The sequence below is a fragment of the Homalodisca vitripennis genome, chromosome 3, assembly GCF_021130785.1.
Source record: "Homalodisca vitripennis isolate AUS2020 chromosome 3, UT_GWSS_2.1, whole genome shotgun sequence".
Lineage (NCBI taxonomy): Eukaryota > Metazoa > Arthropoda > Insecta > Hemiptera > Cicadellidae > Homalodisca > Homalodisca vitripennis.
In genome coordinates, this window is record NC_060209.1 from 154,868,666 (window position 1) to 154,890,549 (window position 21,884).

At 33.6% G+C, this 21,884-nt stretch overlaps 1 protein-coding gene and 1 long non-coding RNA gene across 4 annotated transcripts in view; one reads left to right on the forward strand and one right to left on the reverse strand.

Moving 5' to 3' along the window:
• Positions 1–21,884, reverse strand: part of LOC124357683 (b(0,+)-type amino acid transporter 1-like) — a 53,977-nt gene that overhangs the window by 12,610 nt on the left and 19,483 nt on the right. For 2 of the 3 annotated variants that reach the window (XM_046809671.1, XM_046809673.1), the window contains exons 2-7: positions 17,078–17,223; positions 16,391–16,492; positions 13,904–14,185; positions 9,413–9,538; positions 5,480–5,579; positions 3,859–3,903 (exon numbers count right to left, since the gene is read on the reverse strand). In XM_046809671.1, coding sequence (XP_046665627.1) covers positions 3,859–3,903; positions 5,480–5,579; positions 9,413–9,538; positions 13,904–14,185; positions 16,391–16,492; positions 17,078–17,223 — 801 coding nt within the window. Of the gene's footprint in view, positions 1–3,858; positions 3,904–5,479; positions 5,580–9,412; positions 9,539–13,903; positions 14,186–16,390; positions 16,493–17,077; positions 17,234–21,884 lie in introns of all 3 variants that reach the window. The other variant, XM_046809672.1, reaches the window with a different exon arrangement.
• On the forward strand, positions 6,984–21,324 carry LOC124357685. Its single transcript, XR_006921966.1, has 2 exons — positions 6,984–7,623; positions 21,151–21,324. It is a non-coding gene; the product is annotated as an uncharacterized LOC124357685 (long non-coding RNA).

Below are 21,884 nucleotides of genomic sequence, written 5' to 3' on the forward strand. Positions count from 1 at the left end.
AGGTGATCCTTGTTGGTGGTAAAGGAATCCTGACGATACCATGGCTCATGAGAACTTCATTCAGGAGTTTATTGTCGTCTCCGTCAACCAGGCAGTCCACATTTATGTCCCCAGTTATGATAATTGGACTTTTCCAGGTAGGGATGTCGTCAAGTATGTTGTACAAGTTATCAAGGGCTGTCTCGAGATTATGGTAAATAGGAGGTCTGTATATACCTAGGATATATAGTTCTGAGTGTTTGGTTTTGATTTTTATGAGTTGCGTTTCACAAACAAGTTCTATTTGTTTTCCTGTGATGTCGATGCAGGAAATTTCATTGCCTAGGTTTTTATTGGCATAGATAGCAACTCCACCTTTTCTATGCTCAAGTCTTGAGAATCCCCCAATATAGTCATAATTATCAAGTCGGGTGTTTATAAGTTTTTCCTTAGAAAGACCATGTTCTGTTAGTACAACTATGGTGGGATCAGTGAGTTTGAGTTCGTGGTTTAGCCTATCAATTTTACTCCCAAGGCCATTGATATTTTGGTGGAAAATTGTGATCTTGGCTGGCAGAGTTAAGGGCTTTTTCTTAGATTTTGTTATGTTGTTGCCAGTGGTTTGGTTGAGGGTCCTAAAAAAAGAGTTTGGGTGTTGCTGGTATCTGTACTTGGGTTGGTGGTATCTGCTTGGGGTGAGATCAAGGTACTTTTAAAGGTTGGGGTTTCAGAGTGACTAATCGAGGCTGATAATCTTTCTTTGTGTTGGATATTTATGTCTTTGAAGTAATCTATATGCTTCATGAAAAAGTCATCCAAGGTTTCCTGGTCGCCTCGTATTCTTGCTGTCATAGGTGGAAGTCTCGCTTTTTGTCATTTTTTTAAAAGGAGTTTGGCTGTCTCTCCTTGTAGTTTCTTGTGTCAAGATGTCAGCATCACATTTCTGTTTTACATCATCTACCTGTAAGCCTATTTCTACATTGGCGGGTTCTGCAAGCCGAGCTTTGTTTTTGGTTACTTGGAGAGATACACTGAAATGGTTCCTTTCCTTCCCAGTTGGTTTTTTTTTCTTGCTTAGGTTGTAGTTCTTAGAACGAGGAAAACTCTCTGCAACGGGTGTACTTTGTGTGACTGGTGGTGGTGTAGCAGGGTTTGTTTGTTCACCTTGTTTGTACAGTTCTTCTTGCAAAGTTTCCACAGAGCGTTCTAGTTGGTCTTGTCGAGTTTTAAGCTGAGCCAGCTCAGTAATTAGAGAGGCACAGTAGTTGGGAACGTAAAATTCGGAGTCATTTGTTTGTGTTTCTGAAGTGCTAGTAGGTTTTGGTGTCTGAGCTAGGTCCGTTTTGTCATCTTGGTTTAGTTTCAGCTTATTTATCATTCCACCTAATTGCTTGATTTTATTTGCTGAGTCACGTAATAGTTTTTCTCTTTCATTATCTTGTTCTTCAAAAGTTCGCATCATTTCAATTCTTAACTGTCTTTCCTTCTCTAATTGGAGTTCTACTTCATTTAGTGTTTCAACCAGTGAAGCATTTCGGGAGAGCAAGATTTCCTTGTCATTTTCAAGCTCTTCAATTTTTGCTTCAGCAAGGTTCACCTCAGCAAAATTATTGTCTCTGAAATCTTGGCATTTTAAGGAAGAGAATTGTTGCTTCATATCATGTAGTTCTTGCTTTAATTTATCATTTTCTAACAGTAAAGCATTTCCAGCTTCCGCAGCAAGTGTGAGCATGTCTGTGTTTGCAAACAAGTTGTTTTCAGTGAGACTGTGCTCTAATTCTTCTTTTAATGAATTATTTACTAGACCAGTACTGCTCACAGTTAGCTTTTGTGTTTTGGGGGTGGAGCAGCGAAGTTTTTCATTTATATTAGTAGTAGGTTGGAAAAGTTCTTCACCGATGCCTTGGAAGACTTCCTCTGCTTCTGATGGTGGTGCACGGTCTATGTGAAGTATAATGGTTGATTTAGAGTTGTTTAGTATTGGGAGATTATTCATACCTTGATTAGAGTCCGAGAGGAGGATTTTGGTTAGAGATGGAGGAGAGATATCGCAGTTTCTGCATTTCCAGTTTGATATCTCTTCTTTTGTAAGTTTTGTAATTTTTTTTTCTGTCAGATTCACACAACCACCATGGTACCAGCGGTGCAGGTGCCTGTGCATAGAATGCTGGAGTATTTTACCCCAATACCACATTCCCCACAGGGGTAATTTCGTACCTTTGTTTTGGTGTTTGGCATTATCTGGTAATGAAAATTAAATAAGTTTTAATGACTTTGGCTGGTTGTCTGTCAAAATTCTTCAAGTCAGATGGCTTAAATAAAAATTAAATCAGTTTTAATGACTTTGGCTGGTTGTCTGTCAAAATTTTTGAAGTCAGATGGCTTAAAATAAAAATGAAATCAGTTTTAATGACTTTGGCTGGTTGTCTGTCAAAATTCTTGTAGTCAGATAGCTTAGAATAAAAATGAAATCAGTTTTAATGACTTTGGCTGGTTGTCTGTCAAAAACTCTTGAGGTCAGATAGCTTAGAATAAAAATGAAATCAGTTTTAATGACTTTGGCTGGTTGTCTGTCAAAAACTCTTGAGGTCAGATGGTTTAGAATTTGAAAAAGCAGAAAAATATATGTGTGCTTGGTTAAAAAAAATGTTTGATATAAGTGTATTTGAAAAGAATTCAATAAAATTAGCACTTCCAGTACACAATATATTCCCTAACTTTTAATTGATTTAAACAAAAGTTGGTACATGCATAGTACTTATATATGCCTTGGATAAGCTTATTTCAAAAAAGACTGGTTATATCTCAGGCATTGTAAATTTTTCTATAATTTCTTCTTCTGTGAAGCGGCCTATTTACATGCACATTAGCCTCAAGGGCCTTTTGTGCACCCTGGAAGCACACATGAGGCCTATCAATCTATGGTTTCAGCAGTTCCACAAACCACCAAAATCAACCTATCAGGTCCTCCTGGGGAAATTCACCACTCTTGTCCAAATTTTATAGTTTTCGATCATTTGCAACTTTTGTTTCTAAAAGTTTTTTAATATTTATAAGACTTTCCAGATAGTTTCCAAACAAATGTTTGAAAAGTATATGATAACACTAAATTAATACAAGTTAATAAAATCTGTACAAACTTATATTCCAACTGACTGCAATCAAACAAGCACACCTTTTAACAAAAACCAGTCCACAAGAGAATAAACTTATAAATATTCAATATTGTAATGTTTCAATAAGTTGAAGTTTTAAAATTTGTGAAAGCATTAAAAATATATTCACAACTCTATGATTCACTACCGATCATTAACCCTTTTGAACAGTAATAAAGTAACTGCTGCCCTAAAAACCCCCTCACAAAGACGGAGTTTTTGTATTTACCTTAAAGCAGAATGAATATAAACGTTGAGATCTATTAATTTCTGTTAGTAAACTACCATCTATCCCTCAGCGATTTTTACAAGCAAATTGTAGTAGTTCTAATCACATTTAATACATTTAATAGAATGTGTTTTGTGGATAATGAGCAGCGTTACTGGGCCAGTTAGCTAGCTCCTGCCAAACACTCAGATTAGGGTTTCACCTTCACTGCTGCCCCTTCTGCTGTTATCAGCGACACGTTTCTTGATTATGTCATATGTCTTCATAAACAATAGCTTTTTATTTATTTTAGGACAAGACTTACAAAATGGATCAAAACAAGCATTTAGGAAGCTTCCTAAAAATTTGGTTTTTTTTAGTTTGTTTGATAGAAAGAAAAAAATATATTGGATGTATTTTCAAAGTCACATGACAATGAGAAATAAAAATTCCAAAATATTCCATCACCGTGTAATGCATCATGATCTTACTTTTCAAAAGTTGTATTCTACTCACTTTTGTGGATTTTTAACCTCTTCAGAAACTAAACTCACGGAAGTCCTGAAAAAGATACATAGACATCAGTGAATTATTTTTATTAATTGTTTTATACAAATTTGTGATGAACGCAATAAAATTGGAAATCACGAAAGCAGAAGTGACATCTGATGAGGGCCACTTGTTGATACCCACCCATATCCAGGATCAGCTACGCCCTGGGAAGTATCAGGGATGAGAAACTGCTACGGAAAGTGTTGGACTTTGCCATGTCGTCAGATATTAGATCTCAAGATACCATTTTTGTGATCATCTCCGTCGCAATGACCAAAATGGGCAGACAGGGCTTGGAACTTCATCAAGGGTAATTGAGCCACCTTTCTCAAGAGATACAAGGTTGGTGGACTGCTGGTTTGGCTGGTCAAGCAGACTACAGAGAACTTTACTAGCAAGCAGCGAGCTGTTGAGATAGAGGAGTTCTTCGGTAGCCATGACTTCGAGCATGCGCTACAGCAAACCTGTGAGAGTAACAGAGTCAACACTGCATGGTTGGCTTGAGACAGAGAGAGTGCAGATATCTTCTTGTCTAAAGTGTCATAGAAGAGCTGATGCAGAAATAACATTTGTTGGACACCTAAAACCAAAGGACCAAATGCGGGTTACAGTTTCCCATTGAATGACCCAGTATAAACCTTCTTGTTTTGTTATTGTATTCTCATTTGATTATTATTCCGTTTAGTGGTTGTTTAAATCAGCATTTAAGATGACCTTTCAGTAGTAGTTTGGCTGAGTGCTAAAACCTCTGATAAAATAACAAATATAAAATGTATTGTTTACTAGCCATACAAAATTCCATGTTGTGTCTGGTGCAATACTCTAATTGCACTGGTCACAGACTCACTACACTTATTTTTTCCTCAAATTGTAGCCACAAAGCGAATGGTTCATTGAGTGCCAGATTCACCCGTTTTTGTTCCTTCAGCTATTATAAAAAAAATCATTCCACAGTGTCAAAGGAAGCCGATTACGAGTACCCAAAGTAAAGTAAATGGTTTAAATTCTTCATTGCTACCATCTATAGTAAACGTCAATATTAACTTCATAACTATTCGCAGGACACTATCATATGTAGTATTTTGTTCATGCAAATACAATACCTGGAATAAGTATTTTATCATGAGTAGTATTTTGCAATTAACCTATGTCTATGTATTATTCTGATATTTAACCAATAGCCATGCCAACTTTGCCTAAATATGTCCACTATATTTAGGGCGATTGAGTATCAAATATTCAAACACCTAAACATACAAATATCCAAATATCCAAACATTATCCCTCACAAACTTTTACAATTATAATATTAATAGGATTTACCACAAAATCTAAAGTTTTAAACATTTTTATACATAAACATTATTTGTTATATCATTATTGTGTCATAAAAAATTCCAATAAATATTGCAACATTGAATAAAAACAAAATAAATTCACATATATTTCAAAATAAATTATACAGAATAAAGCATAGCCAAGAGTTGTTTCTTATTAAATCAGAGGAAATGTATGAGTGTGAAAGTATTTGGATTTATTGTTAAGGCCCTATTAGTGTATAAAATATAACAGCTAAATAACTTACCATCCATCATATGTCCAAAGCCCACTATATAAGGAAAGTATTATATCTTTTATTCCAGTTTTTGATCCTTCAAACCCTGTACTTAGATGCTCTATATTTCCTGCAACATTTATCTTAGGTTAATGTATGTATTGGATTGAAATTAAATTGAAATAAAGTAGATTAAAAATATTAAGAAACATATTTTTAGGGAAATTATTAAACAATTAGAATATGATTAATAGACATTTTCAGGAATTGACATTAAATAGAATATGAACTAGTCACTAAATGAAAAGCATAAAATGCATTTTTGCAGGTAATGACAGTAAATTTATGTCATTTTTGTCTATTAATTAATATTCACAATTTTAATTGCAGTTTTTTAAAAAGCAACATGTAATGTGAACTCTGATTGAATAAAAATTATATTTAAATTAAAACATGCATATTTTTTAAGGCATTTTAAAAGTGCACTGTAAGGAATTAACCATTAACTCTTACAGTGACAATGCCCAGACGTTTTGTAAAACTTCTATATTTCTTCTACCAAGCAAGCAATTCCAATCATTCAAAATCATTAACTTCCAAAAAGTTGATAATGTGATGTTTGTTACTTTTTCAATATTAATACTTTCAACAGTGACAGAATTATGAGTTGCACTAGCTAAATAAACGAATTTTACCTGAATTTAAATGAAAAAACTCAGGCACTACTTCCATTGGTAATTTGTAAATAGCCGTCAAAATTTGAGTAGCGGAATTGTGAGTTGCACTAGCTAAATAAACGAATTTTACCTCACTTTGAATGGAACAAATCCAGGCACTTCTATTGGTACTTTGTAAATAGCCGTCCAAATAAAGTGCATGTAAACACTGCTGTAACTTAATGGGAAGCATGACTTACGTAACCATTAAGCTGTACATCCTACCTAGTAGGATGATCGTCGGAACCAGGGATGAATGTAGAAAGGGGACAACTAGTCAACTATTTTATAAAATATCAGAAGTCAGAAGTTTTTTAGGCACATCTTTTGATAGCTGCAGCTATTGCCAAAAGCAGTGCACAAAGTATGCACGTCAAATAACTGGAACTAGTTTCATCGGAACCGGAATAGAGTTGGAAAAGATCACTCTTCGGAACTTCATGTTTTGTTAGAACAGTTTACTAAATGCACTTATAAATTCTCTGTTAAGTGGAACGACTAGGCTAAGTATTCCAGTTCTGACAGACTTTAGGCTTTCCAAGAAATCTTTGTTAGTCAGTCTTATGAAGTGGAGGTAAACTTCTCTTTTCCATGAGTCATAATATAATTTCAGGTTTTATTTATCACAGACAAATTAATTTTAACATCTAGTAATTAAACTGACAACATATTTGCCTATACATATATGTATTTTGATAGTAAAAATATTGATGGGTTGATTTCAATCACATTGTAGAATCTTTTCATAAAGACATGTTATGTGCTCTTAAAATCCATTTGGCATTTCAAATTATGCCAAATTGGCAGCAATGGCAGAATTTTTTACATTTTAAAATGCTTTAGCAGCAATGTTTACTCATTAAATTAGGTGGATGCTTCTTTAACTGGCCATATGTTGTTTAAGTTTGTCCTAGTTCTAAGAGAGGCAGCCTTGTTGTCTTCTACAAATTTAGCCAAGTAGGTTATTTCCTTCACCTTGCTCTGGTGCCCTCTTAAGATCATGCACTCTTACGACAGTTTTTAGTAACTACAGCTTGTGCCAGGCAGCTTGAACCACAGCCAACACTTGCGCACAAGCCACTTTTCTATCTCGAATCCACACTAGAGTATGTTGTACAGTCAATGGTAAACAAACATGGTCCAGTTACACAGCCTGCTGCTCATGTCTGCTTGAATTCCTATATTTTGTTGTATGCCTGTTTGTTTACCATGTCTTCTTAGTTATATTTAGTTTTATTAATAGTGCACTTCATTATTCAGATTTAGTGAAAATTGAGTGAGGTCAACACTGGATAAAGTTTACAACTCATTATTGGATTGTAAAATTATTGATTCATGAAAACAGAAGATCATAAACATTGAAAATACAATAAGAAATTTGTGAAACAATTTTTGTTGCAACTGGTACATTTAAATGTATACAGACTTTTAAAGAATAAGGAACTTTTCCAAGACAATGTAAGTCTGCTTTGATTTACCCATTGCATCATTAGCTACTATAGACATATAATTATTTTAATAAATATTTATAAATATTTTGAAATAATAGTTCATTCCCAAGAATTAGAATTCCTATTAATAAATGTTATAATTGACTTATCCTAATCAGTTGACTGATGTCAGATATGATTTAGGTACTCTTTAGAGTCCAAATATGGACGTAATTCTACTGTAAGTACTGTGTATTATATACTTTATTAATGTCCTTATGATTTACAAAATTTTATATTTTTTAAGTTGGTTATATGAATAAGAGTTTAGACAGTATCAACAGAGACATAGAATGAACTTTACATTGAACTATGAAACATGCTCACAAACTTAATCAAAAGAGTATAAAGTTAATGTCTCAATGATTTTAAATTGCATGGTATTTCAAAACTGTGAAAAAGGAAAAAGTTTATAAATCATTCTGGATAGCAAATTGGAATTGACAGACTCAATTGTGAACATCCATACCAATGTGTTTCATGCCATTCACACTGTTAAAAAAAGATAATACTTCTATCGGTCGACATTCAACTCTTGTTTATTAATTCCGACTTTCCAACACGTGTATTACTGTGAAAAATTAATCAAAAATATAATTGTGCCTTTTATTGACAAGCTCCAATGAGTTTTAATTTATTGCATTCAATTTTTATTTAATCTTTATTGGTATGAATAACCTAATGGAGAGAATGTATTTAAATGCTAAAAGCAGTTAATTAATTTTGAACAGTGGGTTTTAAGATTTTCAAAAGGAATATGTAGATAAGACAACAATACCATTCAATTTTGAGTAAAAGACCACACAGATAGGTAACAGTACAAGAGATTTTAGAAAGTCTAAAACTTGCATCACTGTTACTCAGAAAAATATAGTGCATTGAGAGGTGATTTTAATGAAAGTAAAGTAATCTAGACTTAATTCACTAAATCTACAGCAGACTAACTGTTCAATTGATTAATTTGCTATTGTATAGCATATCTTAAAAAACCAAATTATTAAATTAGATGAATTTATACAGCACATTAGGAGAAGAGTTATTTAGTCTCACCAATGAGTTTAATTCTAAAATAAACAAACATTTATAAATATACATTACAAACTAAGTTAAGTTTGTTTTAAGTCTAAGTAAATTTTCAAATGTTATCAATTTGTTACACAACACAAGTCAAGACTATAGTCTACTTTTTACACTACCTACCAGGTATCACATGTGTAAAATTAATGTTATTAATTAAATTTACAACAGTTTAATAATATGGATTTATACCTATATTATTTGATTCAAAAAAATGTTGAATTTATTTATTTAGAAGAATATTGAACATGTGGTAGTAGTTTTAACTTACTATAAGTTTTAATGTTGTCTATACCACTGTTGTGTTTCTCAGCATGACAAGAAATGATTCGTGGTTCATGAAAATAAGCAATGCGTACTGTTGTAGTTCTGGTATAATAATTTCTACTATTTCTGAAATTGGTCTGAATTGTATAAAACAGCAAACAATAACAATTACATTGAACTACCAACCAGCTAGGCCAGCTAGTCACCAATGTTATGATCTAGCAAGACTGCCAACTTAAGAAACTAAATTACCAAATACACGTGAGCAAAACTTCAATAATGTATGTCACTTTGTATTAGATTCCATAAATCTTTAAACTAGGAGTTTTTCAAACATCCTCTATAGCACAGTGCGCTTTTATTAGGGTAATAGCATGATACCAAAAGTAATTCAGAACAGAGTTAAATCTTACCTTGACTTAGATTGTAGATCCCTCCGGCAATTACTATCATACAGACAACTATCTTACACGATGAAAGTACGTTTTGCATCTTGACAAACAGTTTCACACTTCTTGTGTTAATGTATGTTGTTATTCCTGAAAGTAAAACTGCATCACAGACAATAATGGTTGTACGATACATCGCAAGCCATAAAACTCTAACTCTATAAGTAACTGATGCTTAAATAAATTATACAGAGATTTAGTGTTTTAACACACTCAGATTGTTACACTCTGAGTCAGGCAAAATATTACACATTAATTTACTGTATTGAGTATGCATTTATGCAAGTTTATTTATCAAGAGTAACTTGTGCCCTTTTAGCATATACTCTCAATAAATATTATACTAATCATACTAATTACTTCAAACTGGATAACTAAGAGTATTAGGGATACTTTTTGGAGATAATACAAATTCTACAACATTGACAAAGTTTACAAAGTAATATTTGCATATTGAAAGTGACATGACTTTTTATGATTTGTATCTGACTGGTAAATACATTTATTGAAAACCAATTGATTTCAGGGCCACCAGGGTTGACCTATGGTGGGCCACAAATTAGCAATTGACTTTTTCCCTTGGCCTTTTGTGCTATGAAATGTAAGTGAAGACTCAATTATTGCATTCTTTATGTTTTCTAGCTCTTGATGACCCTTACCATAAATTAAAAAGAATTGTTTTAGTTTATCAACAATGGTTGTAATAATTGATCAAAAATATCATACATAATAAACTTCTATTATTAGCTTGTGTTTTTCTTTGCATGCCACTCTTATTTTGTAGGTTATAAGAAATATTAGTTTGTTGTATAGATAAGGACCTCTCCTGTAATGAAGTAAATTTTTAAATAACTAACTATAGATATCAAATTTTATCATACTGTAGTATTTTCTAATTAATGAAGAAAAGTTTATATTTGCTTGATAGTTACTGTATACATAGATTCTTTACACATATGACCAGACGTCTTAAAAGTAAAAGCGGGGAACTTGGATGATGGGTTAAACATACTCTCACAAGTAATTGAGGAAACAAAAACTGAGAACTTACCATTAGTCCTTATGGGTGACATCAACATTGACAGCATCAACCCTGACATAAAGACAATTAAACTGAATGAAGTTTTAGCTCTCCATAATTTGACAAGGGTGGACTTACCTCCTACTAGAATAACAGCTCACTCTGAAACATCCATAGACTGTATTTGTACTAACCTTGACTCGACAGATGTTGATGCAAGTGTAATAAATGCTGGCCTCTCAGACCACACAGCCCAAATGTGCAATATAACTTACCCGGAGAAACCACAAAGACCACAAATACTTTACCGATGCCTAAAACGACGAAATCTTGACACGTTGAAAGCTTTACTTCAAGAAGAGGACTGGCAACCTGTCATCTATGCCCCGACAGCAGAAGAAGCATATAATATTTTTAGCGCTAAACTGTCCCTATCCTTCAACACGGCCTGCCCTAAAATAAAGAAAAGGCAAAAACACAGACTTAAACCCAAACACTTCGCAGATGCAGATGCTTTAAAACTAAAAAACAGTTACCTAAAAGCTCTAAATCATTATGAAGTAACAGGAGACCCTAACGATAAGAGACAAGCCGCTGAAGTGAAAAAAACATATGACTTGAGGCTTAAGTCATTAAGAAAGGAGGCATCTAAAAATTACATTAATGATTCTGACAACAAGTCCAAGGCTGTTTGGGATGTTATAAACAATGTAAGAGTCAAGAAAAAACAGTCACATGAAATAAATCTCCAAATAGAAGGTGAAATAGTCCGAGATGCAGGAAAAATTGCAGACCACCTAAACAAATTCTTCACCAGCATCGCGGAGGAAACCTTAAAAAGTAATAAAAAGAGATCAAATGCAATAGCCCATTCACAAAAAACATTAAATCACACATTCTCAACCCTGCCTCACACTAATGACCAAGAAATTAAAGAAATAGTAAAACATCTCAAACCAAAAAGTTCTTCCGGCAATGATGAAATATCACCAAAACTTTTAAAGCACTGTATCAATGAACTTAGCACACCACTGGTAGTTATATTCAATAAATCGTTTGATCAAGGACTTTTTCCATCAGGAATGAAAATCTCCAAGGTGTATCCAAAACACAAAAAGGGTTGCCCAGCCACTGCTAGCAACTATCGACCGATCTCCCTAATATCAACATTTTCAAAGCTATGTGAAAGAATAGTCCTTAAAAGACTCCTGACATACTGCAACGAAAACTGTCTCCTCACAAACGCACAGCATGGCTTTATTAAGGGCAAGTCAACAACAACAGCCATGATTAAACTCATAGAATCTGTTATTGACGACCTCGAACAGCGAAAACTCTCTACTGCACTTTTTTTAGATTTTTCAAAGGCATTCGACTGCTTGAGCCATGACCTCATTATAACAAAACTGGAAGCCTTAGGCATATCAGGGAAAGCCAAAGACTGGTTCAAAAGCTACCTAACTGGACGACACCAACTGGTGGAGCTCAAGCACACAGAAAATGGCATTACCAAACATGTGCAATCAAATACATTGCCAGTAACCCGTGGCGTACCTCAAGGCTCTGTGCTGGGCCCAGTCCTCTTCGTTTTATTCACTAATGACATGCCCCAACTTCTTCAGGACCACTGTTTTACCATCATGTATGCGGATGATACGACACTGTTACTAAATGACAAAACAACTGATAAATTAGCCGTTACCGCATACATAGCTCTTAACATGGCCTATCAGTACTGCCATAACAATGACCTGGTCGTCAACCCTACAAAAACTAACCAAGTTGGATTTGGGCACCGAAACGAAGATGTACCACAGATACCAGGCGTCACCTTGGAAAGCCAAGTGAAATTTCTAGGCATAACTCTAGACAACATGTTATGCTGGACCCCACACATAGAAAATCTTTGTAAAAAATTAAACACTAGTGTCTATGCAATTAAACAAATTAAGGCCATTAGTGACCTAGCAACAGCAAGAACTGCATATTTTGCACTCTTCGAAACACACTTAAGGTATGGCCTTGCCGTCTGGGGTGCAGCTTCTGCAGAAAACATCGAGAAAATCCTGGTCATTCAAAAAAAGGCAGTCAGAACTTTAGCCGGACTGCAACGACTTGACAGCTGCAGGGAAGCATTTAAATCATTAAATATCTTAACGATTGTTGGACTCTACATCAAAGAAGTTGTGATGTACGTGGATGGAGAAGATCTCTTAAGAGGATCGGATCTACACACCTACTGCACACGTAATGCCAACCTCTACAACCTCCCAGCACATCGCCTCACTCAATATGAGAAAAAAACCACATATAAAGGTGCTAAATTCTTCAACCGTCTACCAAGGGACATAAGAACAGGAAGTGGAAGCAAGCTGAAATCAAGACTTCACAGCTGGTTGGCCGAACGTCCATTTTACTCCATCAACGAGTTCCTTCAACATGACTAAACCGATTCCAAAGAACGCTTTATCTGTTAAAACATTTCACTGACTCATTTACAAATGTATAATTTGTATCTCTATGTGACTTGAATTATGACTATGTATAATTGACACCATTTCTGTTCTCAATGAACATGTTATTAAAGGATGTTTTGATTTGATTTGATTTGAAGTTTTAATAAACATTTCCTCTTTACTTGAACTTTCTATTTAGTAGCATGTAGCTTGTTCCTTTCTTGATTCGCCTTTACTCCATTTCATACATTTTATTTCATACATACTTCATATTAGGAAGTGGATTGCAATTAGAATTTAAATGCATAATACTAGTAGACAATAGCTGTTCAAAATATCAGGACAGAAGTAGACGATGCTTGAAGTAAGCGAAGTGCTAGATACATCAGCTTTTATAAATACGCTAGGAGACCAGCTTCGCAAGATACAATCAGTCAAGAATATGTTCTATTTAACCTCAATTTAGTTAAATCCTATTTTGATTTAAATATTACGAACACGTGGGCTTTCAAGGTAATTTTTTGGTTATTCGAATATTTTTATACAAGATGTAACATAAATTTACCTTTGCACATTTCCAAATGGCAGCAACGTAGTGAACTCGGTGTATATACGATAATGAAAAATCTATTTTTCTAGGCAATAACTAAATATTATTTTACCATAAATGTTTAGTTTATTTTCCTATTCAAATAACATATGCATAGTTCTTTATTCTGTGAAGATGTTCTATACCCATTGCAAACTTCACGTTTGAAAAATACTACTAAACACACAAAATAAGCTTTCTGACAATTATTTTGTAACTGGTAAAATAAATATTGTAACCTTAACCTTAAAACAGTTTTCAGGCTGTTATTAATAAAAAAACTTGTTCAGTTTTTTTATGTAATAAATTTCATATAAGTTTGTGTTTAACAATAATCCTAAACTTAAAAACTAAATATATCAAATAATAATAAAACATATTCTTGGTACCTAATGCCAATAAAGCAATAATTTTCTTGATGTATTCCTGGTAAAGTGGACAAAGTTGAGGGTCAAATATGTTGGCTACTGGTTGGTACACGTACTCAGCAAATATGAGGATGATTATAGCACCCTCTGCAGGCCTCAAGATGAGCACAACAACCCAAATGAAGCTAAAGCTAGGAAGAGGGCCCCAGAACTTGTGGAGGGGCGAGTAGGCAGCCCTGAAGTAGGTATACTCTGCCCCAGATTGTGGTACTACCGTACTCAGCTCAGCAAACGCCAGTGCTCCTAGAAAATAAATCCAACAGGCTTAATTATCAAAATGTCTAACCTTTTAAAGAGAACATTAACATTGAGTTTGCAAATATCTAATTTGATTTGAAAACTAAATTGTTTTAAACTGTGCCACTTTCTACTTGCAGTATAAATGTTTTTTCATTATTTCTTAGACTCAGATGGCTGGTGTCATAACTAACGTCTAAGTTGTTCAGTTCATGCTGTGTCGAAGCATTGCTTACACAATTACATTCTTGAAATATTTCATTCTTGTTGTGTAATGTTGAAACAAGTGAAAGAAAACATTAGGTACATGAAACGCTGGATACAGAACAACTGCGTAAAGCAGAACACAGTTTAAAAACATAACAATCGTATTTAACATTAAAAAAGATCTTTAAAAATGTTCAAATATCATCAAAGGATAGTAAGAGAAACCTCAGATAACGTCCTGAAAGAAAATATTTTCAACAAATAACATAGTGGCTAGATGTGTACCACTAGCAACACATCTACATAGTTTTCTATTGACTGAAGATCACTCCATTGCAAGGACAAAATATTTCAAGAGTTCAATTTTGTGTAATAAACAATATTCTGTTGCAGTGTGAACCAGAATAATGACAAATTATTTTCATGAGAATGCGTAATTTAAGTAAAACCAATGGAATTTATAATTTACAACATTTATATTCAATTAACTAACATATTTTATTGTACACCAAGACCTCAGCAACTACTGCAAAAATGTATGTATCTGTAAAGGAACCTTGAGTCACACTTTGACTGATTCCTTATACAATTAATTATAATTTACATTAATTAGGAAAGTACAGTAATGCTAAAAAATTATTATATATTATGAATAAAATAGATTTTATTTCCGAAATAACAAATGGTTGGAAATACATTCCATAAATAATGATGGCAGATACAGGGCTCAAAACATTACAAAAGTCACAGCCCAGTTATTCTTTACCGATAAGTTTGTATGGCTCCTATGGTATGTGTCCTTAAAATTCTTCTTCACTTATCTAGTTATTTACCTTGTTCCAAGTGAAACAATTTCCTGCTTGTAATAAGATAAACCATGATAAACATAAACAAGACAAAGCATTAAAAGTTTTCAGCCCTAAAAGTACAAACGATTTTTCAAAACATCCTTTATTGACTTTTCACCTTCCAAATGTCAAATTGTAATGTTTTTCGTTATATAATCATGCTGATACCTATGTTCACTACCCAACTGGTATGATGTCAACAGAGTTATAACATTCTGTAAACAAAGCTTGATGAATCTGTTAAAAAAGATTGAATTACAAGCATCTATTAATCTTTATTGTAAATTGAGTTAAGTAGTTAGATTACACCACATTGAGAAGGCACCTTAGCTTAATGAAGATTGAAATAGACCCAGGATTTGGTTGTAGTACGAAAGATGAGAACTTCTATTTTAGTCTATACATTCTGTTGATGTAATGCTCTGGCAGTATATTTGGAAAAGTCCTTTGGAATGTATTACCCATCCTGAGAATATGCAAAAGGGCTACACTTAAGATTTTGTCTTACATAACACAGTTGGGACTTTTGTGAGACCACTATCAGGAATACGGCATGAAACAGATCAATTGAGTACAGTGGATCTTGAAGATAGAATGGACCTGAAGTGCATCTAAATATCAAAAAGTTCTGTTGAAATTCGTAAGGTTTCAGCACTCTTCCAAAGAGTCTAGCAGGTGTCTTTTGTCTATAATCATCTCACATCTTGAGTATTCTCAGAATATATGCTCAGATGTCTTTGTAAAAGCTCTGTTTTAATTGTATTACGTAAAATAATACAGATAACAATAATAAAATATAGATGGCTATTGGACAAGATCACATATTTTGAATACATTTAAACTCAGTTTAAGGTATTAAAAAATTAGAGTTGTAATAAGTTTTGGAGTAAATAAAATAGATTCTATTTTATTTCTTAACAGAAATTTTTTCAAACTCAACAATATAAATTCTCTGAGCTAATCCCAATGATATCATAAATATTAGCATAACAAAATACACAAAGAACTTAAAGAAAAAATTTAACCTGGAGTTTGACTGCATGTCTACAGATACATAAATTGGTTTACAAACTCTTATAATATTTCAAGTATATTATCTACATGTATATTCATTAAACAAATGCACAGTATATATGAAAAATTAACATGTACTTACCCAAAAGAGACAGAAGCCCACAGACGATCCAGACTATCAAAGCCTCCCCTACAGAACCAGCTCTTTGTAAGGCACTAGATGGTGACACAAAGATACCTCCTCCTGCACCATTGAAAACAATATTTAATGACAGATTGGGTAGAGTAATAAGCTCAGTATTAACTCTACGTACTGTAAAATTTCTAGTTAAAAGAAGAAATTTTAAAGCACATATAATAATTGTCATTTGTGATCAGATATCAAATCAAAATTTAAATATAAAATTTTTCTAGCATTAAGATATGAAAATGACTTTATTTCCTCAAACTACATTATGAGTAATTCCTTCTATCAGCAGCCAATAATGTATCCACACAAAATCTATTAAAATTTTAAATAGTAGTTTAACCCATTTATAACCAAAACCAACAAACTACAGAACAAGTTATTCCGTGCATGTTGTTGTTGCTCCATTATTGGAGAAATCTGCTCATAAGAGTGAAATCTAAAAACCTTAAACAAAATTTTGAAAATCTAGTCAAAATAATAATCTTTTAAGTACTATGACTTAAAAAGCACGATAATGTTTTTTTATAATCTAAATGTGCCAATATTTAAAGTATAAGTTTGTCTATGAACTAATTAATAATACGCATACTGTTGATATTATTTGCCTAGAGTGGAATTCTCAATAACTGTATTTATTACCTATCATAATACTGAGGATTAGGCTGACAGCACTGAACAAGTCCAATTCTCTTTTGAGGTTAAGTTGTTCCGGTAATGGCTCCTGCTGGGACGCCTCATCAAGTAATGACTCCTTGGCCACTTGCGGCACCTCCGCCCCACCATCCCTACAAACACCTCCACAAATATTGATTACAGGAATTATATTACAGCTTATACCTGGTATGACTTCTGCTGAGATGTTTCATTAAGTACAATGACTCCTTGGCCACTTGCGGCACCTCCGCCCCACAATCCCTACAAACACCTCCACAAATATTGATTACAGGAATTATACTGCAGCTTATACCAAGTATGACTTCTGCTGAGATGTTTCATTAAGTACAATGACTCCTTGGCCACTTGCGGCACCTCCGCCCCACAATCCCTACAAACACCTCCACAAATATTGATTACAGGAATTATACTGCAGCTTATACCAAGTATGACTTCTGCTGAGATGTTTCATTAAGTACAATGACTCCTTGGCCACTTGCGGCACCTCCGCCCCACAATCCCTACAAACACCTCCACAAATATTGATTACAGGAATTATACTGCAGCTTATACCAGATATGACTTCTGCTTAGGTGTTTCATTAAGAACAATGACTCCTTGGCCACTTCGGCACCTCCGCCCCACCTTCCCTACAAACACCTCCACAAATATTGATTACAGGAATTATAGTGCAGTTTATACCAGGTATGACTTTTACTGAGAGGTCAGATGAAATAATGGCCTCTTCCCATACACCTAGACTAATATATTCACAAATATCAGTCTATGAACAATAGTTTATATCAGTGTTAAGCCTTAGTTCATTTACAGTGTTAGCAACAAAACAATTTAATTGTCTTATTTTACCCTAATATATTATAAGCAATAGATATATTACTCATTATATAATTATTGATTTAGTTGTAACAACACATCTGAGAAATCATCATTCCTGGAATCAGATATCAACGTTTGATTGGTGAACCACCATAGTGGGACCTGTGAAAATGTTAGAAGCCCTCATCCCACAGTTTGGACAAATGTACAATGTGCTCAACTCTCATAAACTGCTGTCCATGCTTTGATGTGCAGTTTCCCTGTTGTCATGTAATGTGATTTCTCTCTATGTCCATGTCATTTCATTATATACTAGAATCTATGGCTAAACCCTATGGAATCTGACTGGTCAGCCCAATGTGCACATTTCCTCTAGTTATCACAATCTTCTTCGCTCCCCTACGAGCTAACCAACTTACTCTAACCAACCTTTAACACATTTTCTCAAACAAAATGCTGAGTGAGCAGGTGTTTGAACTATTTATTTCATTCCCATTATAATACTATTATTAATGTTTAATGATTTCTAACTTATTGCATGAGGTAAATTTAAATCCTGTTACTGAGATAACAGCAAGCTACTTCTATTTTTGAAACATTGGATTTTAGCTTCTGAGATGAAAAACAAATACTGAAAATTAAGCTTGGTTATAAGCGTAGTTTCTGCCAAATAATCAACATAAATAAATTTTCTAGATTGTATTTTAGAAACATCATCAGTATAAACATATAAAAGGATATAAGAAAGGACCAATCCCTTAGGTAGATATCACTATGATACTATCTAAAATCACTATCCTAACTTCCCAGATAAATACTAACAAAATTGTTAACTATAACTCAGCCACGAAATTGAAAGGTGTAGTAGTACAGGGAAAGGAATTAGGATGTAAACCTAAGGCCTTTTCTTCACTTTAGTGTAGTAGAAGGTGTTGAGAAGTCAACTGTGTTTCTTTACCTAACCAGCTTCAACGAAAGATGTTAGCAGTACCACCAGTCACAGTAATAACAATTGGCTAGCACCCTCAGTCACAGTAATTACAACCATGCTGGTTAGCACTCAACAACAGTAATTACAACTAGGGTTACTTAGCATCCTCAGTTACAGTAATTATACATCCATGCTTGTTAGTACTCTGTCACAGTAATTACTGGGTCTAAAGCCAGAAATATGACAGAAATTTAATCTCTCGTGAACCATAAAATACAATAAATGGGCATCACCTACCTACCTAAATCTGTTTATTTACCAGGCTTCTAAATAGTGCTATCTTAAAAGCCATTTAAGAGAATGCTATCATAAAAGAAATTATGCTAAAATTGTGTTTTAATGGCTGCATGCTTCATATATTCTGGGGAGAAGGCATCAAGACCAACAACAAATATCAAACTATGAGAAACTGACTTCAATAAGGAAACAATTTGACTTTTCGCTGCTTGGAGTGATGAAGAAGTTTAGGGTTTTTTTAAACATGCATCAGTAGAAGAAAGTTCTCTAAAAATATGACAAATCTTTTTACTATTGCAAGTACAATCCAAACACTGAACTTGAGGAGTTTATATCCAAACATAATGCAGATAATTTGTGAATTCTAGAAATTGGCAGATTTACAAGCACAGTTGCAGTTATCCAAAGGTGGAAATATGGCTATGGGAACAGGTCTGTTTGTCATCAAACCAGACAAGATGGAACTGGTTGTCATCACACAAAGAAAGAGGATGAATACCATAACTGTTCAACAAGCAACTTCATTGCTCAGGATTCATTATTTTGATGAGGAGTAATTTTGTCCTGGAGAGTAGACTGAACTAGGTAGAGTATGTAAGAATCAAAGTAGACAACGAATGTAATACATTTTGAGATTAGAGACTAGAAACCATCAGTGGGGGCTGAAATCAATAGTGGTTCATTGGCTTTACATTATAGCTGGGCCTACCCCAAAATTTTTAATTCTTTCAATTACTTTTTTAGTAAACAATTACTATTATTTAAACAATTCAATTGATATGTACTGTAGAAAGTTCATTTTTAACTGCAAATTGAAACTCAAGACTCAAGAACCTTTTATGCAGGTGAGATCCTAACACTAAACTTTCTGTACACATTTCTCTCTACAGGGCTGATCAAGTGAGTTTATTAGGTCAGTCATATTTGAACTGCCAGTGGTGGTGAAGTCATTATACAAGTCTTTGCGCTGAATGTATGTAGAATTTTTCTGGAATCTCCAGACATGAAAGTCTTGGAAGTAGCCAGATGTTGTCCTGTGAATAGGTCAATGGTAATATTTATCTTATATTTTAGTAGTCAAAACTAAAGCTCATGCAATTTTCATGCCCTATAGTAAAGGCCCATCTCTGGTTTCATTTAAATTTCACCTAATGTGCAGAAAAGATATTACAAGAAGAATTTAAATTTCAACGGACAGAGCACATACAACCTACGTTTCACAAGACAAAGCATATGTTTTGGTTGATCTGTAATCAATTATTTTTAATTTTATGTATTGACATTAGGTTGAGCGGTGGAGGAAACTTGACAGTCCTAACTCCACCTCTTTAATACAGACTTTTTATTTCACATAACTATCTGAAAACATGGAAAAGTGCTAAGGATACTCCTCCAAAACAACATATCAGAAGAATATCTATCCTGTCATCACATTAAAAGAATGTAACACTATAATTTTTACAATCAAAGAAGAAAGAAATGCTATTGTGTTTTTGTCCAGTTGGCTATAAACACGCCATTTTCAAACCAGTTTCACCACTGGTGGTGATAAATTTTTAAGTCACTAACAAACACAGCAGAACGATTAACAGAGGTGGAATAACCATCATCTAGCCTTTATTATGAAACTTGTAAATATTTGCTATGATGTGGTGTTTATTGTCACTATAAATATGTTATCTATACAGCTTCTGTGGATTGTAGACACACCATCAATCTCCTGCCTCGTGCATGTAGCCACACCATACTCTCAAAAACTTAACTATTCTACAAATATACAACTGAAAGTATAGCTCCCTTGTAACATTTTTAGCTCATCTATTTGAGTTTTTTGTGAGGTAATTATTTAGTTTCATATTCACAAATTTGTATTGAGAAACTGAGTTTGATTTAATCCAAATTTCAAGAACTAGATTGAAAACTATAGAACTTGACTTCATTTCTCTATTCAGTTTTTTATTGTGTTGGTCTTGATGAGGGATGTATGTTTCAGCTGACACAGATGGGAGATCACAGACGAGTGATGATTCAGCTACTAGAAATGGTTTTTGATAAGAATCACTTGGAGGCAGGAGCTTCAGATACAACCAGAACCACCCCCTCTCTGGGACTAAAAATATGTTGTATAAATGCATGTTATTCTATATTAATAAAAATGTAGAATGGGTGTAAGTGTCTGTCATTTAAATATGTTAAATGTTTTGAATTTCAATAAAAGAAATCCAAAATAACTCAACAAAAAGATTTAGTACATATTTGGTTATCTAACTTAACCTAGGTTAAATATTGCACCAAAATGTTATGAATTTACAATTCACCTGTATACTAACTGCACATACAATAGGTACAAAACTCCTACAGTAGGTTTATTGGGTTGACAAAGGTTACACCCATCATTACAACACAAATGTTTGTTTTTCTGTCGACAGTACAACATTTAAAACATTTTTTTTGAACTACAGCAAATGTATTATAGGCAAATGTGCTACGATATAAAAAACATCATTGAGCAACAACTTTACTTTTGAAATAAAACAACTAAAATTATAAAGGTTTTTCTAAATTTTATGCACTACATTGACTACTTTGGTTTGAATTGAAATCGAAATTGACAGTATCTCAATATTTTAAATTAGTTTTTCAGATTATCTTCTTTTTAGTCTGACATATTTATACGTCAGACACATAAATACATATTAATTGTATCACCGTAAGCTAAATAGATCA